General features: G+C 40.8%; 1 protein-coding gene across 2 annotated transcripts in view; it reads left to right on the top strand.

The window, feature by feature from the left end:
* APTX (aprataxin) overlaps positions 1-20,652 on the top strand; it is a 39,745-nt gene extending 19,093 nt beyond the window's left edge. The window contains exon 9 of one of the 2 annotated variants that reach the window (XM_082842573.1): positions 20,581-20,652. Coding sequence is in view for 1 of the 2 variants with exons in the window: in XM_082842574.1 (XP_082698700.1) it covers positions 4,529-4,659 (131 nt within the window). In the remaining variant the exon portion in view is untranslated. Of the gene's footprint in view, positions 1-4,528; positions 4,888-20,580 lie in introns of those variants that run through there. The other variant, XM_082842574.1, reaches the window with a different exon arrangement.
* Positions 20,653-26,206: the final 5,554 nt, after the last annotated feature.

Raw genomic sequence — 26,206 nt, 5'->3', positions numbered from 1 at the left:
AAAACTATCAGGAGTTCAGCTAATAGTCACAAAGTCAGCTCTGATGCACAAAAAGATAGTTGTTGAATGAAAAGTTGCGCAGAACCCCATTGCTTCACCTTTCCCTCAGCACAAATTTGGATGGAACAGTTGGATTAAGTTACTTTTTGGATAACATCAAAACTAAAGGTGAAGGGAAGTCTAAAACATTATTTTTGATCAGTTGTTGATCTATTTGGCGGTGTGACATTTTTTGCTCTTGTTTGTAAAAAAAGAAAAGAATATCTTAACAATAACTTCTTTCTGAAGAGAGAAAAACCTCAATCCACAGAGACCACATTTGACCTGTGTCTTTCACAAATAAACAAGATGCCACAGTGGTTTTTTGGTGAGCATGGGTATAATCATAATTAGTAGTAATTAGTGATTATAGCAGCTAACGCTTGTCCAGCTCCTTCATTTCTGGTATTATGTTAAGTACTCTATCCAAATGATCTCATTTACTTCTTACTCTATGTAACTCTGGGGTAGCTACTATTGTTATGCCCCTTTAAAGGATGAAGATCTAAGAATCTGTAAAAGATCCTGGGCTCCAAAGTTGGTCTTGGTTCTGGTGCATTGAACTCAATATTTTCCCTCTCAGCTGAACAGTAAAATGCAGTACTAACCAGCAGAGGTCATAGACCCGCAGGGCCCTTGGGCCTGTGCTGACCAAAAGTTTCCATGGCTTTCGTTGATTTCTCTGAGGCTGGTCATTTCCTTTAAAGCCCGTTTGTCCACTATTTTTCGTCTCTGTCCTCTGTTCCTTCTGCATTCCAGGAATGTAGTCCTTACTAGCCCAGCTTATCCATAAATAGTTCCTTCTGTCTGGCTCAACTCTGGACCTTTGAGCCTGCCCAATTGTCTGCTTCCTCTCCTGCAGTGGTTGCCTCCTTACCCTGTGGCCCATGGCCTTCTCCCTCGACCCTGTAGAGGGGATGTGGCTTCATAGCTTTTCCTTTGGTGTCATCACTATGACTCTTTCTAGAATCATGGGCTTGTTGGTTAAGAACAGACTCTGGATTCAGATGTGGGTTCCAATCCTGGCTCCAGGTACTCAGAGCTGAGGGATCTTAGGCAAGTTACTTATTTTCCCTGAACTTCAGGGTTATAAGCATTAAATAGAATAATCCATGTAAAAGATTTATCATAGTGTCTGGCACAGAGAAGGGCTCGATAAATGGTAACTGGAAGCTCTGCTTTTATTTTGGTGGGGGGAATGGTGGGGATTGGGAAAGAGGGTTCACTTGAGCTATCCCCTTCTTCACATCTGATGCCTTAGAACCCAGAGAAACTCTCTATCTAAAGGTATACTCCATGGACTCCTGAGACCAGAATTACTAGTTTCCTTTTAAAAAATATAAATACCTGGGTTCTACCCCAGAACTATTGAATCACAATCCCCTGGATCTAGGAATCAGCACTGTATAACAAACATTCAGGATGATCTTTATTCATACTAAATTTTGAGAACCAGAGTATAAATCAGCCCTTGGCTTCAAAACACCTTGCATTTCTGAAGCTTCCAGATTAGGCTGTGTCTTGCCAGGGCACATACTGTATTTTCTGGTTGGCTTTCTGGGCCAGTTACGGGTCTTCCTTCCCTTTGCAGGGTCAATGTTATTTCAGGATCCAGGAAGACCTTGGGCATTAGATGAGGGAGAGTGACTGGCTGTAGCCACCAGCCCTTCCTTTCTGCAGGGGTTGGAGGGAGCCCCTCTGGCCCCAGGTTCTTAGCCAAGTTGAGCTGATGACTGCTCCTCTTCAATGGCTCCCATTCCCCTCTTCCTGCCCAGGGGTCAGTTTCAGAGGCTTGGCTTGGGACCCTGATGAATGTAGCTAGCCATAGACTCAGAGCATATATGTTTTTTCCTCTCCTGGGTTTGTCTCTTTGATATCCAGGGATGAATAGTCCCTTCAGGGATCAGGCCATACGTGGGATGGTCATTAAGGGTCTCTACAGGTTCAGTGACATTTCCTGGAGTTTCATCCCATACATTGGATATGCCTAGATATCAGAGATTCAGGGCTCATCTGTGACAGAATTGGCCTAACTGCCTCTCTCTGTCCCAGTAATGCCAACTTGGAGACTTCCACAGAGCTCTTTCATAGACTAGATTAAAAAAAATACATGATAGGGAAGTCCCTGGTGGTCCAGTGGTTAGGACTTGGTGCTTTCACTGTGGTGGCCTGGGTTCAATCCCTGGTTGGGGAACTAAGATCTTGCAAGCTGTGCAGCACGGCTGAAAAAAAAAATTGATGAAAGCCATCAAGCCTACTCCCCAGGATAATATATATATATACACATTTTATATACATTAATAGGGAGTTTATAAAGTCCCTGAAGTGCTTCCATAGACTCCCTAGTGGTCGGGGGACCTCAACTTACGAACCTCTGCTCTGGTGAAAAGGTTCATCATATGTCTGGGATTTCAGGAGGTGTCTGCAATCACTGCGGAAGACAAGGGGCCAGATCCCATCTCCAGGATGTTTCTGGGATGCTTTCCTTTGGTCTCAGTGCTCGTTCCTCAGCCCTTTAGTACATACACATCCTGGGGGCCTCTGGCTGGAGTTGGAATCCGGACCCAGGAACTGCTGGCTGCAGTTTAGCCACCACACTCAGGCAGGAGTCTTGGGAAACAGGGAAATCCTCAGTGGGTCTGAGGGCTTTGGGAACCTTGGCTGACACTCATCATAAGCTATCTAAAAGGCATTGAATTGGGACTTCCCTGGTGGTCCAGTGGTTAAGACTCCACACTTCCAATGCAGGGGGTGCGGGTTTGATCCCTGGTTGGGGAACTAAGATCCCACATGCCGCACAGTTAAATGAATGAATGAATGAATGAATAAATGGCATTGAATCTGCTTTACCAAAATGAATGTCTAGGGGAAAACTGTACTGATTATCTGCACCATGATTGTATCTCAAGACTGAAGGCCTAGTACAGCTTGTACTGTTAAACTAAGGCAGAGATTTTACTGAGGCCCCAGCCAGTGCACTTGAGAATTACAGAACATTTAACTAAATTTCAGATAAAGTGCCCAGTGAACTTTAAGAAATAGATATTGCAGAAGGATTGAATTTAATTTTCCACCTAATGAATAATGTTATATAGTTTAGCATATCAGTATTAAAATCAAGATGAGAATATATGATAAACTGCAACCAAGGAGAGACTGTATCACAGACAGTATAATATGTGAGAGATAATGAAGGAAAATTTGGAAGTGAGGTGGCCACCTCTAAATTCTTTGTTCAGCCAGGCTACTCAGTGAGCTTGAATAATAGCTCTTTTAGAAGAACAAACGTAAATAATGACTTGGAGGGGCCAGAAAAAGGATGCAGAATATTGAGGTGTATAGGCCCCATGTCATCCCCTCCCCCAGGTGGGCTACTGTTGACATTATCACTAGAAAAAATTACCTTTCTTTGCCTGTTTAACCCAGATTTATCACTGCATTGCAATTGGGTGGAGTCTTCTCAAGGTACAGGGCATACTGGCATGAAAAAATAGACCAAAAGCATGTAAATCACATTTGTGATGCCAGGTTATAGTATTTTCTTCATTAGGACTATCCTCTTTTATCTTGGCCCTATCATAGCCAGGCAAGACATCAGTTTTATTAAAATAAAGCAGTTTAATATGGATGGATACTTTAAACTCTAGTCAAGAAGGCACATTTACAATTGAGTTCTTCTCTTGCTGAAAGATAAGTTAGATAAGATGTGACAGAGCTGAACTGGAACCTGAAACTGATCAAGTGAATGTCTTAAATGGTGGCATGAAGAATAGGCTTTGAACAAATCATAAGTTGGAGCTGGAGGAAAGGACTCTCAAAGTCCATTAGCCTCTCTGAAATGGAGTAATCTATTATTTATATCTTAATCTGTTAACTTTTTTTTTTTTTTAAACAAACAAGCTACCACCAAGGAATGAGCTTTGGGTCTTAGAGTCTCCTAATGAGTAGGGTTCTGATGCTTCCAACTCAGGGAGGGGCTGGTAGGTGAGCAATATGTAAGCAATTGTGAAATGACTCATCAAATCAGTGACATCCTCAAATGCCTGAGAGTTCCTCTCTTGGCAGTTGCTATCTACCCAGACCTCAGGGAAGGAAACAGGCTGGGCATGGGGCAGTGGGAAAGGAGTTCTAGGATTCTGGGCCACTCACTACTCAATTCCTTTTGCCTGTTCCATTTTGCAAATTTATTTTGAGACCATCTATTTCAACTTTGTCATTTTTTAGAAGGCTACTGGGACTTGGAGGTTTAAAGGGTTCATTTAGCAATTTAAACCAGATCTTGGCCTGTATTGGAAGTCTTCTTGACTCTTCCCAGATGCGCTCAGGGTACTGATATCTTATTTAAGAATAAGGAATGGCGTCAGTGCTAAATCCCACTTGTTTCTTGTCTTGCATATTTTCTTTATCTAAAGGTAGAGTAGGAATAAAAGGACTTAGGCCTTGCGCTCTAGAGCCCACAAGCCACAACTAATGAAGCCCATGTGCCTAGAGCCTGTGCTCCGCAACAAGAGAAGCCCCCGCAATGAGAAGCCCGTGCACTGCAACGAAGCGAAGCTCCTGCTTGCTGCAACTAGAGAAAGCCCATGCACAGCAATGAAGACCCAACGCAGCCAAAAATAGATAAATAAATTAAAAAAAAAAAAAAGGCTTAGGCTTGTATTTGAAGCTCAGCTCTGTCACATGTTAGCTGTGTGACACTGGAGTAGTCATTTAACCTCTCTGGACTCAATTTTATCATCTGTGAAATTGAGCTAAAATGTGTAATCCCCGATTGACTGTGAGGATTAAACAAGTATGAATGTGAAAGACCCAGGTACAGCACTCATCAATCCTGGTCTTCTCTGCTAAACTAACCCCATCTGACCTGTGAGGCCTCAGTGAGTATTCTCTCCAGCAAGTTCTTTTTCCCTTCCAGTCTTGGTTTCTCATATTTAAAACCAGGGCTTTGGACTAGATAATACTTAAAGTCCCTCCCAGTAGTAAGAGGGACTTATAACTTGCTTCAGGCTCCAGCTGGTTAGCTTCTATTGCTGTGTCCCTAAGGTCTCCTGTTTTTACTAAGATCAAAATTGGCAGATGAGCTTTCTAAAATACAGAGATTCTTTACATCCATGCCCTTAACTGTTAAGTAAGTTTTAAAAGAAGTCTTCATCTGCCCCAGTTTATGCTGATTCTGGACCCATGGTGGGGAGCAAAGGGCATAGCTGAATCTAGGAGTTTAAGTGACATCATTAGAACTTTCCTTTTCCATCTCCTAGTTCTGCTTTCCTGTGTTGACTCTCTCCAGGGAGCAACAAAAATAGCCATGGGCCTCAGAGAGAGAGACAGGACAGTCCTTTTCCTTGACATTCCTGCCCAAGTATAGAAAGGACCCTGAGTCTTCTGCTTAGGTCACATACTCATCTTTGGACTAATCAACGTATCTCTTAGGAGGAGACGTACTCTGGCCATTTTGAGGAACAGGACCATCTTGAGGCGAGATGGGTGGAGGGCCACAGGACTGATGGCCCCGCCAGAATTACACAGAACAGGGAAGAGCAAGTTGCAAAACAACAGATATTTACCACTCACATGGACTGCACAAATCATTCCAAAATGCTGGTAGCTCCCTTAGCCCTGTGCCATTGTCATGGGATCTAAGACTAAAGCGGAGGCAGACAATCCTGGGCTTCTGGCAGCTACAGGTTGAAAGTTGACACAACCCACTGCCCCGACCCCCAGCCTGTACTGTTTGCCTTGATTGGAGGAAAAACTATCATATTCAAATTGAATAGTTTCTCGCTAAGGACCTTTTGCAGAAACTTCTCCAGAAGCTGTAGGATGCACTCTTACAACACTGGCTAGAGTTGCTAGGGTCCTGAGGCACCTCCATGTCCTGGCTCACTAGTAGACCACCAGCTCTGCTGCTCTTTCATTGGCTGCTCTTTCATTGGCTGCTCTTTCGGGGGTAGGAGACCGGGACCAGGGCAGAGGAAGGGGCTTTGGGAGTTGCCTGAAAAGCCAGTTGAGCAGATGGATTCTTTTTTTTGTGTGTGTGTGTATTGATTCCTTCTTTTCTTCCTTCCTTCCTTCCTTCCTTCCTTCCTTCCTTCCTTCCTTCCTTCCTTCCTTCCTCCCTTCCTCCCTTCCTCCCTTCCTCCCTTCCTCCCTTTCTTCCTTTTTTTAACATCTTTATTGGAGTATAATTGCTTTACAATGTTGTGTTAGTTTCTGCTGTATAACACAGCGAATCAGCTATAAAATGTTCATGACAGAGCAAGGGGAGGAAATAGGTAAAATACTAAAATGTGATCCCTCCAGCTTGTCAGGCATTAGGGAAGAGACCCAAGATTTTGGAGAAAGGCCCCAATAGGCACCCCTATCTGAATACCCCACCTGAGAAGCTGTTAGTGTATGTCTCATGTGAATGAGTAAAAGGCACCCTCTGCAGGTGGAAGCTTTTAGCCCACACTCACCCCTGAGTCTGGGGCTCATGTAGGTCACAAATGTGCAACGTTACAGGATGGGGACCCTGTTTCTTACCAGACCATGAGGTTCTCTAGAACAGATGCTATTTTCTTTGGTTCTCTGACATGTACCCAATAAAATTCAGTGTACCTGGAACATAATAGGATCCCAATAAAGTTTTGTTTTTTCTCCACTCACAGTGAAACATTTATTGGGTTTCTATTATGTGCCTGGTATCATGCTAGAGGTTGACGGTATGTATTTACATTTTAGACAATTCCAAAAAATGCCTGAGAGAGATAAGAGTGGAGCTCAAGTATAACATTTCCTCACAGTATCAGTCATAGGGATCTGTACCTGTTAGAAAAACTATGAATCCTGCCACAAGTGGAACAGCAAAGAACAGCATGTCCTACAGTAGGTCTGAGGGTATAATAGAATACTAAATTCCATTGTTATTTATAATAACAAATGTTTTTTGTTAGTTTTACTTTTTAGTTTCTAATTTCTTCTTTTTTAATGTATTGGAGTATAATTGCTTTACAATGGTGTGTTAGTTTCTGCTTTATAACAAAGTGAATCAGTTATACATATACATATGTTCCCATATCCCCTCCCTCTTGCGTCTCCCTCCCTCCCACCCTCCCTATCCCACCCCTCTAGGTGGTCACAAACCACCTAGCTGATCTCCCTGTGCTATGCGGCTGCTTCCCACTAGCTATGTATTTTACGTTTGGTAGTGTATATATGTCCATGCCATACTCTCACTTTGTCACGGCTTACCTTTCCCCCTCCCCATATCCTGAAGTCCATGCTCTAGTAGGTCTGTGTCTTTATTCCCGTCTTACCCCTAGGTTCTTAATGACCTTTTTTTTTTCCTTAGATTCCATATATATGTGTTAGCATACGGTATTTTTCTCTTTCTGACTTACTTCACTCTGTATGACACTCTAGGTCCATCCACCTCACTACAAACAACTCAATTTCGTTTCTTTTTATGGCTGAGTAATATTCCATTGTATATATGTGCCACATCTTCTTTATCCATTCATCTGTTGATGGATACTTAGGTTGCTTCCATGTCCTGGCTATTGTAAATAGAGCTGCAGTGAACATTTTGGTACATGACTCTTTTTGAATTATGGTTTTCTCAGGGTATATGCCCAGTAGTGGGATTGCTGGCTCGTATGGTAGTTCTATTTGTAGTTTTATAAGGAACCTCCATAATGTTCTCCATAGTGGTTGTATCAATTTACATTCCCACCAACAGTGCAAGAGGGTTCCTTTTCTCCACACCCTCTCCAGCATTTATTGTTTGTAGATTTTTTGATGATGGCCATTCTGACTGGTGTGAGGTGATACCTCATTGTAGTTTTGATTTGCATTTCTATGAGCATAGTATCTGTTATGGATCGGAATTAGTGGAACATAAAAATGTTCATATTTTCCCACATAACATTCCAGATTATCAATCTTTGCTAACAAACAAGGTGATAAAGGCTATTGGGGTTTTCCATACCTTTTCTATGAAGTGTCTATTTTTAGGGGGATTATTATCTTTGGCCACCAGATGGCAGCATTTGAACAATAAAGTCTTAATTTGTCCTTTTTTTGCGGCGGGGGGGAGGGGGAAGAGTTTTATGTAACTCTTTTATATTTTAGAATCAGTGTTTTAAAATAAAATATAGAGGGGTTTTAAAAATAAGGTTTATGTGTGTTTAACTGATCTCCTAATTAAGATAGAAGTTTGACAGAAAACCAGGGTGTAGGTAAGAATATAAAACACACATGATTGATAGAGGAGGTCATTTGGCTTGGAGATTAAATAGACTCTAAAATTGGTTAGAGCCATGGTTGAGGTCTGATTCTGGCACTTAACAGTGGAGGGTCTTGGACATGTCAAGTGCATGGTAGGCATTGAAAAATATGCTATCTCGTTTCCTCCCATTTCTTAAGTTGACCCCAGGGTTAGTAACTCTTGTTCCCATCACAGGTATACCCGGAAGCAGCACTGGGAACAGACATTTCTGCTGGGCATGTCTTTGAAAAGTGGCATCATTTTTACATTGACTTAATTGTTAATTCTCTGGTGGTTTGATATTAGAGGAAGTACTGTCAAAGTGAGATGGTGATCCACAGAGAAGGTAAAGGGCTGTGTGTGCATTTTTCATGGGCCAGTGTCCCCCAAAGCCTCTTTCTGATAAAAGAACCTAGCTTCACCTCTGTCCTCCAGCTTTTTCAATGCTTCTCTCTTCTAAACAGGCAGAATAAGCCCCAACCTCAGATAGTACCAGAATATTAGAGCTGGAAAGAACTTTACAAACCAGGGCTTCTGACAGTTTGAAGGAGTCACACAGGTTCTGAGAGGTGAAAACTATGGAGTCTCTCACCGTACATACATTTTCATACACATCAATTATCTATCGATTTCTTAGGGCAGAGGTTCTCAGCTGTTGTGCGTGTGTGTGTGTATGTACATCCCTTTGACCCTGATTATTTTGAACCATCTGGTAGGGCATTTTTCCAAACCACATACAGAAATTAACTCTGCTATCAATGGGAAAACATCTAATACTGTGTTTTGCGGGCAGACAAATGTTTAAACTCTTGCCTCAAGAGTCTGTTAAAATTCTTTAGTCTAGTAGCCTCTGATATCTCTTTGAGTCATCTGGGACACAGAAGTGATTGTTTTAACATGAGTGACAAAGTTAAGTCTTTATTAAACACCAAGAACGCTTATATTCCCAAACTCATGGTGGGAGAATATATACTAAAATGTTAATTAGTTGTTTTTTTCTGGATGGTGAGAACGTGGGTAACATAAATTTAATTATGTTATGACTATTTCTAATCAGCTACAGTGAATATGTTTCTGGGAATGTGAGAAAAACCAAGTTTTATTTAAAAAAAGTAATAGGTCACAAGGGAATGCAATCAACATTCAATTAATTTATATTAATAACTGATAAAGCCAAAAATGGCTAATAATTTTAACAAGTCATATCACTTCTCCAGTCCTCTATAGATGGAAAGACATCCTGCAAGTCCAAATTCCAAGCCTTTAACAGGTCCAGTTGGGCCTGAGAATGACACAGATGAAGGTAATTCATGTTCTGGATGATTTCCCTATCACTAGATTAGAAGACTAGATTTTCTCTGTTTGCCCACAACCTCAATCTCTGTTTCTTTCACAGAGATATCAACTACATTTTGTTCAAAATTGTTGTACACAGCAACTTCCTATTTGTATTTACAAATGTCTTTCAGCAACCATTGAAGTCCCATGATTTCCCTTGTGTTATGTTGATGTGTCATGTTATATTAGGTTTCCAAATATTGAACCATCCTTGAGTTCTGGGAATGAACCCTCTTGGTTCCTGAGGGCTACTTTTTCAGTGTTCACTTGGACTCCAGGAAACATTTTTGATGGGGTGGGAATGGGAGATAAAGTTTTTAGGTTAGTTCATGTGTGAGTGCCTTGTGGCCTGGAAGCCAAACTTCAGACATAAAGATCAGGAGAAGTGGAGGAGCAAATAGGACCTGAAAATCAGGAGGAGAATGGTCAGGACTTTGGCTTCAGATATCCTTTGTGGTAGAGAATTCAAGTAATGAGAGAAGTGGAGAGGCAACAAAAAGAAGTCAGAGAAGCTAAACCAAACTACACAGAGAAAAGGGAGGAAGAGAAAGAATATACAGGAGGTGAACATTTGGAGAAGACCTTGAGTCATTTGGGAAGTGGGAACTTTTTTGAGTGGTCGGGAGAATTAGGGAAGGGAGGAGGAGATTTTGGAGAAGGGTTACTCTCCCTGATGTGACCTGGATCCCCTTTAATAATTTTTGACAGTTGAAAGCAAAGATTATATACGTCATCTTTTTTGGGGGGGAAATTTTGATTTCTGTTGTTTTCTTTCCATTTCTCATATCTTGCATTTTGTGTTTCTTCCTTTTTTCTTGATCGCATTTGCTGAATGTTTGCTTATATTATAAAGTGATATTTTTCAGAAAAGTAGTTCTTGCATTTGTTAGTTACTTTCATGATTGAACTTTTTAAATAATGAAAATATTTACTGCTATGAATTGATTGCTGGATTGGATCTGAGACTTAGGATTGGATCTGAGACTTACGGAGACTGCCTTGGCTGTTGATAACAAGGAAATATTTAATCTAATTTTAAGACCTGAACCATCAGATTTCCTTGTGTCCATTGAGAAGGCATATGTTCAAGATGCTAAAGTGGAAGTGGTACATTTATCCCTAGAATAAGACTTTGTTCCTTGTACATGTCACATTTCTTATGAGTATTTTCTTATAAATGAGTAGTTGTATTCGGGTGCTCTCATCTCCTTTCTCCTTACCTGTATCACAGCAACGAAACAATATGACCTAGGCAAGGATCTGCCATTAGTCTTTTATACTTTACTGTGATTTTAAACCCCAGTATTCTCTCCTTCAGATAGGAATTTGCATTTCAGTTCTATTTGTACAACAAAAAATTTTGTCCCCAGTTAAAGGATTTTTAATTTTAATGAAGTACAACTTATTATTCATCCCCCCCACTCCCCCTGCCCCAACTCCTGTTGTAAAGTTATCATCAAACCCATTGTCACCTAGATTTTCTCCCATGTTATCTTCCTGGAGTTTTAGTTTTGTATCTTATATTTAGGTCTATGATCCAGTTTGATTTAATTTTTGTGACAGGTGTAAGGTCTGTGTCTAGATTCATTTTTTTTTTTTTTTTTTTGGTGAATGTCCTGTTACAAGATTTTTAAAAAAATTATTTATTTATTTATTTATTTTTTGGCTGCATTGGGTCTGTTGCTGCGCGTGGCTTTCTCTAGTTGCGGTGAGCGGGGGCTACTCTTCGTTGTGGTGCGTGGGCTTCTCATTGTGATGGCTTCTCTTGTTGTGGAGCTTGGGCTCTAGGCGTGTGGGCTTCAGTGGTTGTGGCATGCAGGTTCAGTAGTTGTGGCACGTGGGCTCTAGAGTGCAGGCTCAGTAGTTGTGGTACACGGGCTTAGTTGCTCCGCGGCATGTGGGATCTTCCCGGACCAGGGCTCGAACCCGTGTCCCCTGCATTGGCAGGTGGATTCTTAACCACTGCACCACCAGGGAAGCCCCTGTTAAAAGGTTTAAAGCATTATCTGATGGGGAAATTTTTTAATATAAAATAAGCATCTCTTTCCTCCCCTCCCAATGTCCCACTTCTCTGATAATGAGAATCTATAATTAGAAGAAATTTCAAGGGAAAAGAATACAACTGCTAGCAGCAAGCCATGTAAATTAGGGAGACTAGAGTGAGAAACCTCCACTCCCCCTCCAGCTGTTTGTTTTTCTTCCTCTGACAGTTGGTGGGGGTGGGGTTTGGAAGCCGCGGCCTTCCTGGGCTCAGTGTGCACAAACATTTCTAACTCCAGCATAACCTTCAGCAGAGGCCCCTCACCTCTTGCCTGTGCCTGTCTGCCAGTTCACAGGTGCCATAGAATGGAAGCAGTGTTCAGAAAACCACGCATTTGCCTCCGTATCGCTGTCCCAAGCTCACTTCAAGATTTTGGGGAAAATGAGCAAGGGCAGCCACCACCCATGTTAAGTGTAAAAAGTCAGTCCTTTGTAGAAGGCATGATTGAATTGTCACAATTTGGAAAGAACTTGTCACAGTGTGTGATCTGCCCAGAGGCACTCTCCAAAACACCGCAAAATCCTCCAGGAATCCTTTTTGAAACTCCAGTTTGCCAGGCTGACCTGCTGAGCATACTGTTCTGTAAAGGCAGAGCTTGTTTTCCAGTTACTGGTGGTGGGAAGAATACCAGAGTGGAGTCTACTTTTTGAGAAAGAGATGACAACTCATTTGTGAAAGGAGATGGGCATAGGGAGCGTTAGGCTGCCCAGGTGTGTGGGAGAGCAGTGAGGACAGGCATGTCTTTGGGGACAAAAGGAATTCTCAAGCTGGGTTTGCCCTGAGAAATAGAAACTGGTCTCTTCAAGATAAGATTTTTCCCCTCCTCTGGGGCCTGGAAATATGGTCTGCTGGGTATAGAGGGAGGCACTAAATAAACAGCACTGAGGCTCCCTTTGTGACAGTCACCAACCTTGGCAGCAATGCCATAAGGTAGGTGGGTTCAGTTTCACTTTGCTTGAGGAATTTAGTTTCAATTTGCTTGAGTGGTTCTGGGAATTCCCTGGCAGTCCAGTGGTTAGGACGCTGTGCTTTCACTACTGTGGCCTGGGTTTAATCTCTTGTCGGGAGGAACTAAGATCTTGCAAGCCATGCAGCGCAGCCAAAAAACAAAACAAGAAAAGAACTCAGAATGGTTCTGTCCCAGACCAAGGTAGTGGGTGGAGAATAGGGAATTAGAAGCTAGAACTCTTCCCTTATGTCCAGGTGCCTCCTCGCGTATTCACACAGAACATCTCCCTTAAACCGGTTACTGAGCCGTAACGTTCAGTCAAAGTATGTTAGAAGGCAAGTTGAGAATGACCAAGCCTGGCTGAGCTGAAGGCAATGAGTGTGAAGGCTGGGGCATCTTATTTGAACAACCTGACTTCTTCCCTCAGTCCCCTTAATAAAAGCATGTGCTTCCCATCTCCATCCTTCCCTTCTAACCCTGTGAACAGAGAAAGGTGAAAGTATAGCTGAAAAATGACTTACTCCAGTAAAACCTCTGCTGCTACTGAGCAAGGGGAGGTGGAAAGGGCAGAGTAGAGAGACCCAGCATGTTTGGCTGTTTGGATCCTCCCTGCTCTGGCCGGCTTTTCGGAGTCTCAGTTTCCTTTATGGTAAAATCAGGTGTTAAAACAGTGAGAAGTAAGTGAAATAAAGTATCTAAAGTGTCCAGTACAGGGCCTGGCCCCGTGGATTTAAATTTCCTTTTCTTCCCCCCAGCGACGAGGTGGAATGGACGGGCCTGCCTGGAAGTAGGTACCAGGCAGGTGTGGACCAAGTCCCCCAGGAGGGGGCGGAGGAGAGTGGGCGGGGTAGGGGCCCGGGGCTGCTCCTCAGCCCATGTGAAGCTCTTGCCCACTTCCTCCCTCCCCTCTCCTCCCATGGAGATGGGCTGAGATACAAGAGCCACGTCTTTGCACTGAGTCGGGGGAAGGAGCCGAGCCAGGATCCTCACCATGAGAATGCCCCTGGGGCTCTGAGGCATCCTTGGCTTGTTGGTGTAGGCCAGAGGCTGCCCGTAGGGGCTCAAGCCAGAGGAGGTGGGGAACGGAGGAGACCGTGACCAGGAGGGAGTCCTGGGTCCCAGATGGCTGGGGTTAGAGGAGGGTAAGCCCCAAGCCCTCCCCCAGGCTCCCGCTGGAGACTTTGAGGTCCCCTCACCCCCTCGCCAGGGTTTGGTGTTGGGGACGACCTGGGGCAGGAGTTGCCAGGGTGGTGGTAGTGGTGGTGGTGTGGGCACCTCCCTGGGGTTTGGAGTCATGAGTCATGGAGGGCTCAGAGAGGTCTTCTCAGAGAGCAGGAGCTGCTTGCTCATCGCAGGGACCCGGGCTTTGCAAGATCTGGACAACGAAGACTACACCTGCTGGCCGCTGCTCCGCCTGGATGGACCAGGGCATCATGCTGGACTGCGGGGAGTGAGTGCAGCTTGCTGGGAAACCCACCAGGGCTGGACTTGGATGACCAAACGCTGGGCAGTGAGGAAGGGGCCCCATAATATCCTCGGCGCTCCAGGGCCGCCAGTCTAAAAGTGATTTTAACATCACCTCTTGGCAAAATACCTGTACCTTTTCTATCCTCAATGACCAGTACTGATTTTTCTTAGTCACTTGTGTTAACCAAAACAACCCACATCGTAGTCGCTGGGTTCAAATGCCAGATCTACCACTTAGCAGCTGTGTGACACTGGCAAGTTGTTTAACTTCTCTGATCCTCAGATTTCTCACCTGTAAAATAGAGACACAATAGGTCTACCTTGTAGGATTGCTGTAAAATAATGACAGTTAAACACTTCGTATATGGTCACTAAATAACTATGATGATTATGGCAAATAGTTGTCTTCTAAGGAAACTTTCTTGTAGATTTGGTCTAATCTATTCATTGGAATTCTTGGTTTCTTTTCTGATGTAAGGAACTATACAACATGCAGGTTCTCTCTGCTCTCCTGCCCTTTCCACCTCCCTTGCTCAGTGGCAGCCGGCTTAGGTGAGCAGGTTAAGAAAAGATTCATTTTGGTAGATGCCAAATATATCTTAGGACCAAGTAAACATTCTTGACAAAAGAAGTCACTTTTAATTCAAAAGAATTTTGAGAAAGGAAATAATTTAGCTCTTCCTCCAAAGATAGGAGCTAGCAGGGTAGTTTCTATATTAATTAATAAACTATTATGTTTTTAAAGTGGAAAAATAATCTGACACATGACAATTTTAGGTGAATTCACTTCACAATTGTTTGGAGCAACAGTCAACTTCAAGAATAAACTTTCAGTCACTTGGCCAGGTACAGATTAACACTCCAACTCATTTGTGGTGACTAAGGAAAGTAAACATTTTGTATAATTGTAAACACCTATCGTTATCATGGTATCCACCTTCTGGGTTCTTTCCTCCTGTTTTCTGTGTATTCTATCCCTACAAAACCTGTGAGGTTTTAAACCAATGTGACTAATAGCAAGGACAGTCAACAGGGCATCCTCTCTCCTTCTGTGGCTCATTTTTTCCTGGATGGGGCTACTCTATACACATAATATAATTGTGTTTTTCACCTTATCTACTCCTTTAAAATCTGAGGAGGAGTTATCAAAATGAAAAGCAAAAGACCTTTGAAGATGAACGAGGCAGGCAGATACTTTGGACTTTGTACTGTAATTAAAATTGTTTCTGAATTGCTTTTTAGTTTCTCATCACTGTATTCATATGGCTTCTGTTTCTTGAGAGAAAAAGCTAATTTTTGTCTTTTTAACAGAATTAACTAATTGCACAGTCCTTTTCAACTGTACAAAAGCCCACATTAACAATAAGCCAAGGGAAATAATTATGACTCACAGACTGGGAAGAGGTAAATGATCTGATATGTAGTTCTTGTGCTTGAGGAATTTAATTTGACATCAACAGAAAGAGCATTTTTCTGAAGAAAAAAATCTTAATTCACAGTGTACTTAGCTATAGACAGTTCTATTGACAGAATTTGTTTAATATTTTTCTAATTCATTTGATGCTTAACAAAGGACTTTAGCTCTTGCCTCTCAATTCATTGTTGTATGGTTGTTTAATCTTAATTTTTATTGACTGGTGGGATATATGAAATAATGATAGTGAGAGATTTTAGTATGTATATAAAAAATTGGACATCTCCAGGAGGCAAAGAATAAGTAGGGATATAAAGGAATTGAATGCTACAATAAGTAAACGTGTGTGTGTGTGTGCGCGTGCATGAACACGTGAGCACCCAGGTGTGCACTCATGTATAGAGGAGAAAGACTCACATCCTTTGAATAGAGAAAAGATATACTCCCCCCATATGTTCATGGAACATTTAAAATAGTTGATCCCATATTTGACAACAAAGAAAATTTTGATACGTCTTTGTGTTGTTTCATTTTGTGCAACAATCGTGTATTACATTTATAATGCAAAAAAAACACCAAAATAAAAACAAAATTAAAAAAATGTGTTTGTTCTATTTCTAATGTCTAGAACAATGTTTGGCACATATTAGGTACTCAATAAATGTTGGCTGCATAAATAAGCAAATGGCTTTTAACATTCATTGAATACCTACTATGTACTAGGCACCAAATATCAGGCATTGCCTTTTGGCTGTTTGGCCTAAAGCCATTTGAGTTAAAAGGATTTGGGTATATCACAGAGCAAACCATGTGCACTTAAACATAACTAAAAGATCACAAGTCTGCAGTTATTCCTTTAGCCCACACCAGGGGCTCTATTTGTTCTCCAACTGCATCTGCTGAGGTGGTTTACTTTCTATCTTTGATATACACGTATACGTTTCCCACACTTCATGTAATAATTTTACAGAGTGAGGGAGGTGTGATAAGGGCATATGGAGTAGGGAAAGCTCTCTGATACTGAAGATGCTGACTGCATTAGGTAACTCTGACATCCTCTCCAGCTTTACCAAGAATAATTCTTCCATCTCCAGTCACACTGGCTATGTTATCTATTTACTTATGATCATTTTTTACTTGTTATCTGGAAATAGGTTCTTTTTTCTTTCATTTAAAAATACTTCTTTTCAAAATATTGGCTTAGTTGAACGGGCTGAGTTTCTGCCGTAATTGCTGACTTAATTAATTGTAATAGGCACACCCTACTGAAGTACTGCTCACCATAACAAGCACTTTTTTTTTTTTCCCCAATACGCGGGCCTCTCACTGTTGTGGCCTCTCCCGTTGCGGAGCACAGGCTCCGGACGTGCAGGCTCAGCGGCCATGGCTCACGGGCCCAGCCACTCTGTGGCATGTGGGATCTTCCCGGACCGGGGCACGAACCCGCGTCCCCTGCATCGGCAGGCGGACTCTCAACCATTGCACCACCAGGAAAGCCCCAACAAGCACTTATTTTTAAAGACATTTTCAATCAAGGAAAATGAAGCGCCCGTAACTGGATTAGGCTATTCACTGTTTTTTTATTAGATGTTTGCTTACAGTTTGGAAATGTTTGCTGCCCATAAGCAAAATTAGCATCAGTATTAAAGGTAGTACCTTTTTCTACCCAATAATGTGTTGTGCATCTTCTTTAATAGTAGGCAGAATAGTAGGGTGTCTGTGTGTTTTTTCTCTTTTTAAAAATGATCAGTTATTGAGAGCTTGGTATGTGTTGGGCACTGAACAAAGCTCTTTAAGTAAATTATTTTAATCCTCACAACAATCTTATTAATTAGGTGTGATGAAGAAACCAAGGCTAAGTGAAGATAAATAATAAAACTAATGACAGAAATTCTCTCTGGCTGCAAAGCCCATGCTTTTAACCACTGTGCTATACTTCTCCTGTCTATTGCACGGTCATATTCTGGAACTTGCCTTCTTCTAGAACACCTCCATTTTAGAAGACTCAAGTAAAACTCAAGTATCCTGATCCCAGCCCTCAGTTTTTTCATAGTTTCATTTCTACTGTCTCTGTTTTTCAGCATCAAGATTTCCAGTCCCTTGCTCTTTCCACTTCCTCCCAGTTTATCGGTCCCATCCTGGGCTTTATTTCTTCTCCATGAACCCTCATGTTTGATCACCTAAAATATTCTCCCACAAATACCCCTTTTATTTTTATCCTACTGCTCATCCCACTCTACTGTATCCCAACCCTGGATCAGTGCCACAATTTGCTTCCTTTACTCCTATCTTCAGATTAGCTAATCAATGTTGGAAAAAAATATCAGTAGATCTTGCAATAAACCTTGCAGATTGGCACCCCCCCCACATCTATGGCCTTGAACCCTTGTTGGGCTCTCAGCACTCTCCTTTCATTCTGTTGATTGGCTGTTGTCAGGTTCCTCCTTCATTGTCTTCAATAAATATTCGATGTCACTACCACTGTCCTTAAGTTCTCACTTACCTTACTCTTAGCTGACTGTGTTTTCTCCTACTTGATCAAAAAACTGAGGCCAGTAAGAATTATCTTGCTCACTTTCCATCCCCCTCACTACCGCTCATCTACATGCATACAATTCCTGACTTCTTTCCACAGGATAAGGGGATCCCTCTTCCTGTTCAAATCCAACTCCTCACCTTGACCTCAGGTCTAAGATGGAAGCATCTGCACTCTGGGCAGTAGGATGTAGAGTCAAGGACCCAAACATACTGTTTCTTAAGAAAATTCCTGGACCCTCCTTCATGACCCTTCTCTATAACTCCATGGCCAGCATTCATTCACATGCCATAGGTGACTAAGCTCTAGGGAGGTTGTGAAATATAATCTTCATTTTGTGTAACTACACGCCTAATTAAATAATAAAATTTTATTATTACAGAAGCAGCACAGAATGAGAATTGGAGATATTGAACAGTCTCTGTCAATGTTCCTTTGCACGTGAAAAAAATTGGGTTACCTCTCTTTTTGTTCTTGACATATTTGTTACTTATTTTGCAAATACTTAACAAATTTAGACCTTTTAACTTTGTTTATGGTGTCTCTCATCATACAGAGGTTTAAAATTATGTAGCCAAATCAGGCATTCTTTCTTTTTTCTTCATTGTTTCTAAATTTTATATTTTGCATAAGTAGGCCTTCCTCATCCATATGTTCTCATATTTTCTTTTGGTACTTTTATACTTTTGTTTTTGACTTTAGGTCTTTATTACATTGGCATTTATTTTATGGTATAGTGTGGGTAGGGATCCATGTTTATTTTTTCAATTTTTAGCTAAATACTACAACTCACTTATTAAACAAGGCTTCATTTCTTATCTTGAAATGCCACATTTATGGTGAGCTAAATTTTAATACACACGTGAGTCTATTATGGACTCCCTATTCCACTACTCTTGAGCTGTTTGTTACTAAACTCATACCACAATTTTCATTAATATTATTTTGTAGAATTTCTTTATTCTTCCTTCTTTTTCTTCTCCTTTTCCTCCCTACTTCTCCTCTGTTCTCTTCCCTACTACCATTTCATCTAGCCAAGCTTGTATGAGGCTTCTGTGAAGCTGAGGCAAACTGACACAGTATCCAGCTTTATTTCCTTAACCATGGAATCTTTGTCCCTTCCCTACTCATCACTCCCCCATTCTTTGTTGCCCATCATTACCCCTCCTAGGTCTTGCTGAGGTTGGAAGGATTGTGGCTTGAGGTTAAGGCTTGTTCTTTACACGTCCTCTTTCTGATCCTTTGGACCCAGTGTCTGTGTAGAATCTATTTCTCTTTACTGCTGGATTTAAAAACTTTCTCTAAGTTCTCTGAAGATGTGAAAACATCACTTGACCCCAGTATATGTGGATTCACCTCTTCCTTTATTTCCTCTTTTACTTATTTTCTTTGACTGAGGCTCTTCTCTGAATTAGTGAGACGTTGAATCTCAGAGTCATGTAGCACATGAATGAGTTTTACATGATGCTCAGTGGTCCCATATGGCCATATGGCCTTGGAAACAGTTTGGTACTCAAAGTTTGTCTGAACTTGTTCTGGGTGCAGATAATATGGAAGTGCTCGTGTTTGTCTCAGAATGATGAGAAATAGGCATACCTCTCCCTAGGGCTCTCCCTCCTGGGGCTCGATGCACTACTTTGCTGTCACTTACCTTGACTTTCTCTATGGTCATGGCTTGTTTGACCAGTGTTCTTCTTCAACATTTTATTGATTCTTTAAAAAAAAAATCCAAAACCCCAAAACAAAACAAAACAAACCCCCAAAACAAAAGGGACTCCCCTGGCAGTCCAGTTGTTAAGCAAGTTCAATCCCTGGTTGGGGAACTAAGATCCCACGTGCCTGGTGGCACAGCCAAAAATACCCAACATTTTATTGGCTCTTATACAGTTACTCTTCCAGATGAACCTTCTCTCCAACTAGTCAGATTTTATTAAAAAATCTCATTAGGCTTTTGACTTTGATGGTTTTTAATTTATCATTTAATGGGAGGCATATTAACCATGTTAACCATATTGGATCATCAGAACAGATTCTGATGACAGGAGCTGGGGCTCTAGTGGATATTATGAGTGTGTGTGTATGTTTATAGAATGCTGGTGGTGGTGGAAGATAAAACATGGAAGGCTTTCCTTTATAGTGTGATTTCAATAGGAATTTTAGAGGAAAAAGTAAATTTACTCTATTAGCTCTGATGAATTTTATGAGATAAAACAATCTATATGTAAAAAGGAGTCAAGGCCGAATAAGCCAATACAGTTTGATTTACATCAAAGTGCTAATATATTATAAAGTCACTGAATGCACATTGAAGAGTTGCCATAGTAATAGTGATTTTCATGAAATGATTTTGGATACTAGATTCCTGAGTGATGGCATTCCTTGCTATTTGCTTCAAGGCATCTTTAGCTCTCTGTCCTTCTCTCTCGTCTCCTTTGAGGATAAACACAGGAAAGGGACCAGTACCTGGTACAATTCTTTGATTTCAATTATTTGATTTAAAATTTGAAATCAATTTAAAACTAATCTAAGCAAAAAATATATTTATTGATAGGATTAAAGGATGGTTCACAGAGTTGAAGGAAATGTGGAAGAGGGGTCCTTCAGGGGGGTCAGGAATATGGAGCAACTCTAAGAATGGGAAGCAGTAATCATGACATAGCCTCCTCAGGGCAACCAGAATGGTGAGTGAGCTTGTACTGTTTTCAGTCTTGTATCCTTATATTCAAGGCTCAAATTCTAGGAAGTTTCTGATCTGCTCTGTTTAAGAAAAACTGTACATCTTGCCACTTAGAGACTGGTTCAAGATGGCACAGTAGAAGGACATGCACTCATTCCCCCTTGTGAGAGCACTGGAATCACAGCTAACTGCTGAACAGTCATCAGCAGGAAGACACTGGAACTCACCAAAAAAGATACCCCACATCCAAAGACAAAGGAGAAGCTGCAATGAGATGGTAAGAGGGGCGCAGTCACAATAAAATCAAATCCCGTAACCACTGGGTGGGTGACTCACAAACTGGAGAACAATTATACCACAGAAGTCTACCCTCTGGAGTGAAGGTTCTGAGCCCCACATCAGGCTTCCCAACCTGGGGGTCTAGCAACGGGAGGAAGAATTCCCAGAGAATCAGACTTTGAAGGCTAGTAGGATTTGATTGCAGGACTTCGACAGGACTGGGGGAAATAGAGACTCCACTCTTGGAGGGCACACACAAAGTAGTGTATTCAGTCTCCCATAGGAGACTGAACCAGACCTACCTGCTAGTGTTGGAGGGTCTCTTGCAGAGGCGGGGCATGGCTGTGGCTCACCGTGGGGACAAGGACACCGGCAGCAGAAGTTCTGGGAAGTACTCCTTGGCGTGAGCCCTCCTGGAGTCCGCCATTAGCCTCACTAAAGAGGCTGTAGCCTCCAGTGCTGGGTCGCCTCAGGCCAAACAACCAACAGGGAGGAAACTCAGTCCCACCCATCAGCAGACAAGCGGATTAAAGTTTTACTGATCGCTGCCAAACAGAGCAACACCCAGCTCTACCCACCACTAGTCCCTCCCATCAGGAAGATTGCACAAGCCCTTAGATAGCCTCATCCACTAGAGGGCAGAAAGCAGAAGCAAGAATAACTACAATCCTGCAGCCTGTGGAATGAAAATCACATTCACAGAAAGATAGACAAAATGAAAAGTCAGAAGACTATGTACCAGGTCAAGGAACAAGATAAACCCCAGAGAAACAGTTAAATGAAGTGGAGATAGGCAGCCTTCCAGAAAAAGAATTCTGAATAATGATTATGATCCAGGACCTTGGAAAAAGAATGGAGGCAATGATCAAGAAGATGCAAGAAATGTTTAACAAAGACCTAGAAGAATTAAAGAACAAACGCCTATAAGAATTAAATAACAAACAGAGTTGAACAATACAATAACTGAAATGAAAAATACACTAGAAGGAATCAATAGCAGAATAACTGAGGCAGAAGAACAGATAAGTGACCTGGAAGACAGAATGGTGGCATTCACTGCTGCGGAACATAATAAAGAAAAAACAATGAAAAGAAATGAAAACAGCCTAAGAGACCTCTGGGACAACATTAAATGCACCAACATTTGCATTATAGGGGTCCCAGAAGGATAAGAGAGAGAGAAAGGACCGAGAAAATATTTGAAGAGATTATAATCGAAAATTTCCCTGACATGGGAAAGGAAATAGCCACTCAAGTCTAGGAAGCGTAGAGAGTCACAGGCAGGATAAACCCAAGGAGAAACATGCCGAGAAACATAGTAATCAAATTAACAAAAAGTAAAGGCAAAAATTATTAAGAGCAACAAGGGAAAAATGACAAATAACATACAAGGGAACTCCCATAATGTTAACAGCTGATTTCTCAGCAGAAACTCTACAAGCCAGAAGGGAGTGGCATGAGTGGCATGATATATTTAAAGTGATGAAAGGGAAGAACCTACAACCAAGATACTCTGTCTGGCAAGGATCTCATTCAGATGCGATGGAGAAATCAAAAGCTTTACAAACAAGCAAAAGCTAAGAGAATTCAACACCGCCAAACCAGCTCTACAACAAATGCTAAAGGAACTTCTCTAAGTGGGAAACACAAGAGAAGAAAAGGACCTACAAAAACAAACCCAAAACAGTTAAGAAAATGGTCATAAGAACATACATATCGATAATTACCTTAAATGTGAATGGATTAAATGCTCCAACCAAAAGACACAGGCTCACTGAATGGATACAAAAACAAGACCCATATATATGCTGTCTACCAGAGGTCCACTTCAGACCTAGGGACACATACAGACTGAAAGTGAGGGGATGGAAAAAGATATTCCATGCAAATGGAAATCAAAAGTAAGCTGGAGTAGCAATACTCATATCAGATAAAATAGACTTTAAAATAAAGAATGTTAAAAGAGACAAGGAAGGACACCACATAATGATCAGGAAGAAGGTATAACAGTTGTAAATATATATGCACCCAACATAGGAGCACTTCAATACATAAGGCAAATGCTAACAGCTATAAAAGAGGAAATTCACAGTAACACAGTAATGATAGGGGGCTTTAACACCTCCCTTACACCAATGGACAGATCATCCAGACAGAAACTTAATAAGGAAACACAAGCTTTAAATGACACAATAGACCAGATAGATTTAATTGATATTTATAGGACATTTCATCTGAAAACAGCAGATTACACTTTCTTCTCAAGTGCACATGGAACATTCTTCAGGATAGATCACATCCTGGGTCACAAATCAAGCCTCCGTTAATTTAAGAAAATTGAAATCATATCAGACATCTTTTCCGACAACAATGCTATAGGATTAGAAATCAGTTACAGGGAAAAAATGTAAAAAACACAAACACATGGAGGCTAAACAATACATTACTAAACAACTAAGAGATCACTGAAGAAATCAAAGAGGAAATCAAAAAATACCTAGAGACAAATGACAACAAAAACACTACGATCCAAAACCTATGGGATAAGCAAAAGCAGTTCAAGGGGGAAATTTATAGCAATACAACCCTACCTCAAGAAACAAGAAAAATCTTAAATAAAGAATCTAACTTTACATTTAAAGGAACTACAGAAAGAAGAACAAAGAAAACCTGAAGTTAGTAGAAGGAAAGAAATCATAAAGATCAGAGCAGAAATAAATGAAATATAAACAAAGAAAACAATAGCAAAGATCAATACAATGAAAAGCTGGTTCTTTGAGAAGATAAACAAAATTAATAAACCTTTAGCCAGACTCATCAAGAAAAAGAGGGACAGGACTCAAATCAATAAAATTAGAAATGAAAAATAAGTTACAATGGACACTGCAGAAATACAAAGCATCATAAGAGAGTAGTACAAGCAACTCTGTGCCAATAAAATGGGCAACTTGGAAGAAATGGACAAATTCTTAAAATGGTATAACCTTCCAAGACTGAAGCAGGAAGAAATAGAAAATATGAGCAGACCAATCACAAGTAATGAAATTGAAACTGTGATTAAAAATCTTCCAACAAACAAAACTCCAGGACCAGACGGCTTCACAGGGGAATTCTATCAAACATTTAGAGAAGAGCTAACAGCTATCCTTCTCAGACTCTTCCAAAAAATTGCAGAGGAAGGAACACTCCCAAACTCATTCTACGAGGCCACCATCACCCTGATACAAAATCCAGACAAACATACTACAAAAAAAGAAAATTACAGACCAATATCATTGATGAATATAGATGCAAAAATCCTCAACAAAGTACTAGCAAACAGAATCCAACAACACATTAAAAGGATCATACACCATGATCAAGTGGGATTTATCCAAGGGATGCAAGGATTCTTCAGTATATGCAAATCAATCAATGTGATACACCATATTAACAAACTGAAGAATAAAAACCATATGATCATCTCGATAGATGCAGAAAAATCTTTTGACAAAATTCAACATGCATTTATGATAAAAACTCTCCAGAAAGTGGGCATAGAGGGAACCTACCTCAACATAATAAAGCCCATATTCAACAAACCCACAGCAAACATCACTCTCAATGGCAAAAAACTGAAAGCATTTCCTCTAAACTAGGAAAGAAGACAAGGATGTCCACCCTTGCCACTATTATTCAACATAGTTTTGGAAGTCCTAGCCATGGCAATCAGAGAAGAAAAAGAAATGAAAGGAATACAAATTGGAAGAGAAGAAGTAAAACAGTCACTGTTTGCAGATGACGTAGTTCTATACATAGATAATCCTAAAGATGCCACCAGAAAACTAGCAGAGCTCATCAATGTATTTGGTAAAGTTGCAGGATACAAAATTAATGCACAGAAATACCTTGCATTCCTATACGCTAACAACGGAAGATCAGAAAATGAAATTAAGGAAACAATCCCATTCACCATTGCAACAAAAAGAATAAAATACCTAGGAATAAACCTACCTAAGGAGGTAAAAGATCTGTACTCAGAAAACTGTAAGACACTGATGAAAGAAATCAAAGATGACAGAAACAGATGTAGAGATATACCATGTTCTTGGATTGGAAGAATCAATATTGTGATAATGACTATACTACACAAAGCAATCTACAGTTTCAATGCAATCCCTATCAAATTACCAATGGCATTTTTTACAGAACTAGAAGAAAAAATCTTAAATTTGTATGGAGACACAAAAGACCCCAAATAGCCAAAGCAATCTTGAGGGAAAAAAACGGAGCTGGAGGAATCAGACTTCCTGACTTCAGACTATACTACAAAGCTACAGTAATGAAGACAATATGGTACTGGCACAAAAAAAGAAAGATAGATCAATGGAACAGGATAGAAACCCCAGAGATAAACCCACGCACCTATGGCCACCTTATTTTTGATAAAGGAGGCAAGAATATACAATGGAGAAAAGAGAGTTTCTTCAATAAGTGGTGCTGGGAAAACTGGATGGCTACATGTAAAAGAATGAAATTAGAACACTCCCTAACACCATACACAAAAATATAATCAAAATGGATTAAAGACCAAAATTTATGGCCAGACACTATAAAACTCTTAGAGGAAAACATAGGCAGAACACTCTATGACATAAATCACAGCAAAATCCTTTTTGACCCACCTCCTAGAGAAATGGAAATAAAAACAAAAATAAACAAATGGGACCTAATGAAACTTAAAAGCTTTTGCACAGCAAAGGAAAACATAAACAAGAGGAAAAGACAACCCTCAGAATGGGAGAAAATATTTGCAAATGAAGCAACTGACAAAGGATTAATCTCCAAAATTTACAAGCAGCTCGTGCAACTCAATATCAAGGAAACAAAAAACCCAATCCAAAAATGGGCAGAAGACCTAAATAGACATTTCTCCAAAGAAGATATACAGATTGCCAACAAACACATGAAAGGATGCTCAACGTCACTAATCATTAGAGAAATGCAAATCAAGACTACAGTGAGTTATCACCTCACACCAGTCAGAATGGCCATCATCAAAAAATCTACAAACAATAAATGCTGGAGAGGGTGTGGAGAAAAGGGAACCCTCTTGCACTGTTGGTGGGAATATAAACTGATAGAACCACTATGGAGAACATTATGGAAGTTCCTTAAAACACTAAAAATAGAACTACCATATGACCCAACAATCCCACTACTGGGCATATACCCTGAGAAA

Source organism: Leucopleurus acutus (genome assembly GCF_964270905.1).
Source record: "Leucopleurus acutus genome assembly, chromosome: 7".
NCBI lineage: Eukaryota > Metazoa > Chordata > Mammalia > Artiodactyla > Delphinidae > Leucopleurus > Leucopleurus acutus.
This window is presented reverse-complemented; position numbering and strand designations above follow the sequence as displayed.